The following is a 1,737-nucleotide window of genomic DNA, read 5'->3' as shown; positions in this document are numbered from 1 at the left end:
TGAGGAAGGTCTCGAGGGCTTGCACATTCCACCAAGTATCGGCGTCGCTGCGGGCGATCCACCTCAGGTGTGGATGCTTCTGCATATACTGCAAGCTGACATTGACGATAGTGTCCCACAATCCAATCGACGCGGTTTTCCCGGTCCAAATCCTTTTGCCTGGCCACAAAACGTGGGACCAGTGCTCGTGCTGAGCTGTTAGCACCTCGAGCTTTTTCCGGCAAGCATTGTTGTTGTCCTCCTGCGTAAAAAACACAAGATGCTGTACGTGGCGACCATAGGTCTGAGCCATCGCTTCGACGTCCACCACGCAATTTTTCCCTCCACCAAACCAAGCGAAGAAGAAGTTTTGTGTGCCCACGACAGCATCACCCGTTCGTGTACCGAGTAGCTCTCGACGTTTGAGGAGCTCTCGACGTGAAGTCTGATTTAAACTGCCAACGCCCCCAGATTGACGGTCTTGCCGCGCATCTACGTGGGGACGCCGCATACTCGATGCGCAATCTGTGATCGAGATACTGTCGCCGGCGACGGAGGCAGCGGGAGCGCCCGCCGCGGGCATCGTCGGAGGACGCACGCGACTTGGTGTGTCCACAAGCGGCGGGCGCCTGAAAAAAATTGTTTTGGACGGCTTCTGAGGAAGCCGTCGCCCGCGCCTCGCCTGTCGCGTGAATCGCGTCGCATTGTAAAATTCTTTTCCGACAGCGTTGTGCACTCTTTCCCGGCAGCCGCGCCTGCGTTGGGACTTTTTGCAACGTGCGCGCCGCGCTTTCGCTATGGGCAAGAAGAAGGCAGAGCCAGATCGTCCCAAGCAGCCGCGAGCGCCATTTGTCTCCTCTCGTCAGTGGCGCCGATTTCGTAAGTGCACGCTCTGGCTTCTGGTGCCGATTTCGGCCGCCTTGGCGCTCACCTTCTTCGGGCCACCTCCTCCGCCCGAAGCGGATGCGACCCGGCCCTATGAGGCTCGCTCCTCCGGTTTCGTGCGACCTCCAGAGCCTCAGGACCTCGGCCCTCCGGACTCGTGGCTAAACCCGGCCGAGTGTCTGGCATGGGCGGGCAGTGGGCAGTGCAAGTCCAACCCGGGCTTCATGCTCATCAACTGCAACCACAGCTGCGCCAAGCTCGACCTTGGCAAGCGGCAGTACGCCGCGCGCTGCCCGACACCTGCGAACCACACGGCCGCACTGCCGCCCGGCGTGATGCACGCGACGTTTGAGCGCGTGATGAGCGAGTTTGCGGAGCTGCAGCCGGAGCGCATCTCGGTGGACCCGCCGGTGAGTACCCTCTTTCGCAAACACCTTCTCGGAGGCCAGGAACCGTCTTGGAACATTCTAGGAACCTTCTAGGTGATCTTGTTCCACAAGTTCTTCTCGGAGGAGGAGACGGAGGCGTTCATCCGGCACGGCCGGGGGCGATACGCCAAGTCGCTCGGGATCGGCAGCCGAGAGTAGCCGAGAGTCTAGCCGATATTGCTCGGGATTGGCCGCACGGAGGACGGCGATTTGGAGGTGTGAACGGCGTCTCTTCACGGCGGGCGGGTGTGATCAGGCCTTAAGGAGGACGGCACCTTCGGCGACGTCAAGACCGAGATCCGCACGTCTGCGCACGGTTGGTGCCAGCACGACGCGTGCATCAACGATCCGCTCGTGCAGCAGGCGACGGGAGGAGCCGAGAGGAGCCGAGAGGAGCCGGGAGGAGCCGAGAGGAGCCGAGAGGAGCCGAGAGGAGCCGGGAGGA

At 61.5% G+C, this 1,737-nt stretch overlaps 1 protein-coding gene across 1 annotated transcript; it reads left to right on the top strand.

The window, feature by feature from the left end:
* Positions 1 to 776: 776 nt before the first annotated feature.
* Positions 777 to 1,451, top strand: EMIHUDRAFT_231538 (hypothetical protein; the record flags this gene model as incomplete). The annotated part of the gene is made up of 2 exons (XM_005784084.1): positions 777 to 1,274; positions 1,347 to 1,451. The coding sequence occupies 2 exons, from the start codon at positions 777 to 779 to the stop codon at positions 1,449 to 1,451; spliced, it is 603 nt and encodes a 200-aa protein (XP_005784141.1).
* Positions 1,452 to 1,737: the final 286 nt, after the last annotated feature.

This window comes from Emiliania huxleyi, assembly GCF_000372725.1.
Source record: "Emiliania huxleyi CCMP1516 chromosome Unknown EMIHUscaffold_173, whole genome shotgun sequence".
Lineage (NCBI taxonomy): Eukaryota > Haptophyta > Isochrysidales > Noelaerhabdaceae > Emiliania > Emiliania huxleyi.
Note: the sequence above shows the minus strand (reverse complement) of the source record. Positions and strands in the feature narration are given on the sequence as shown.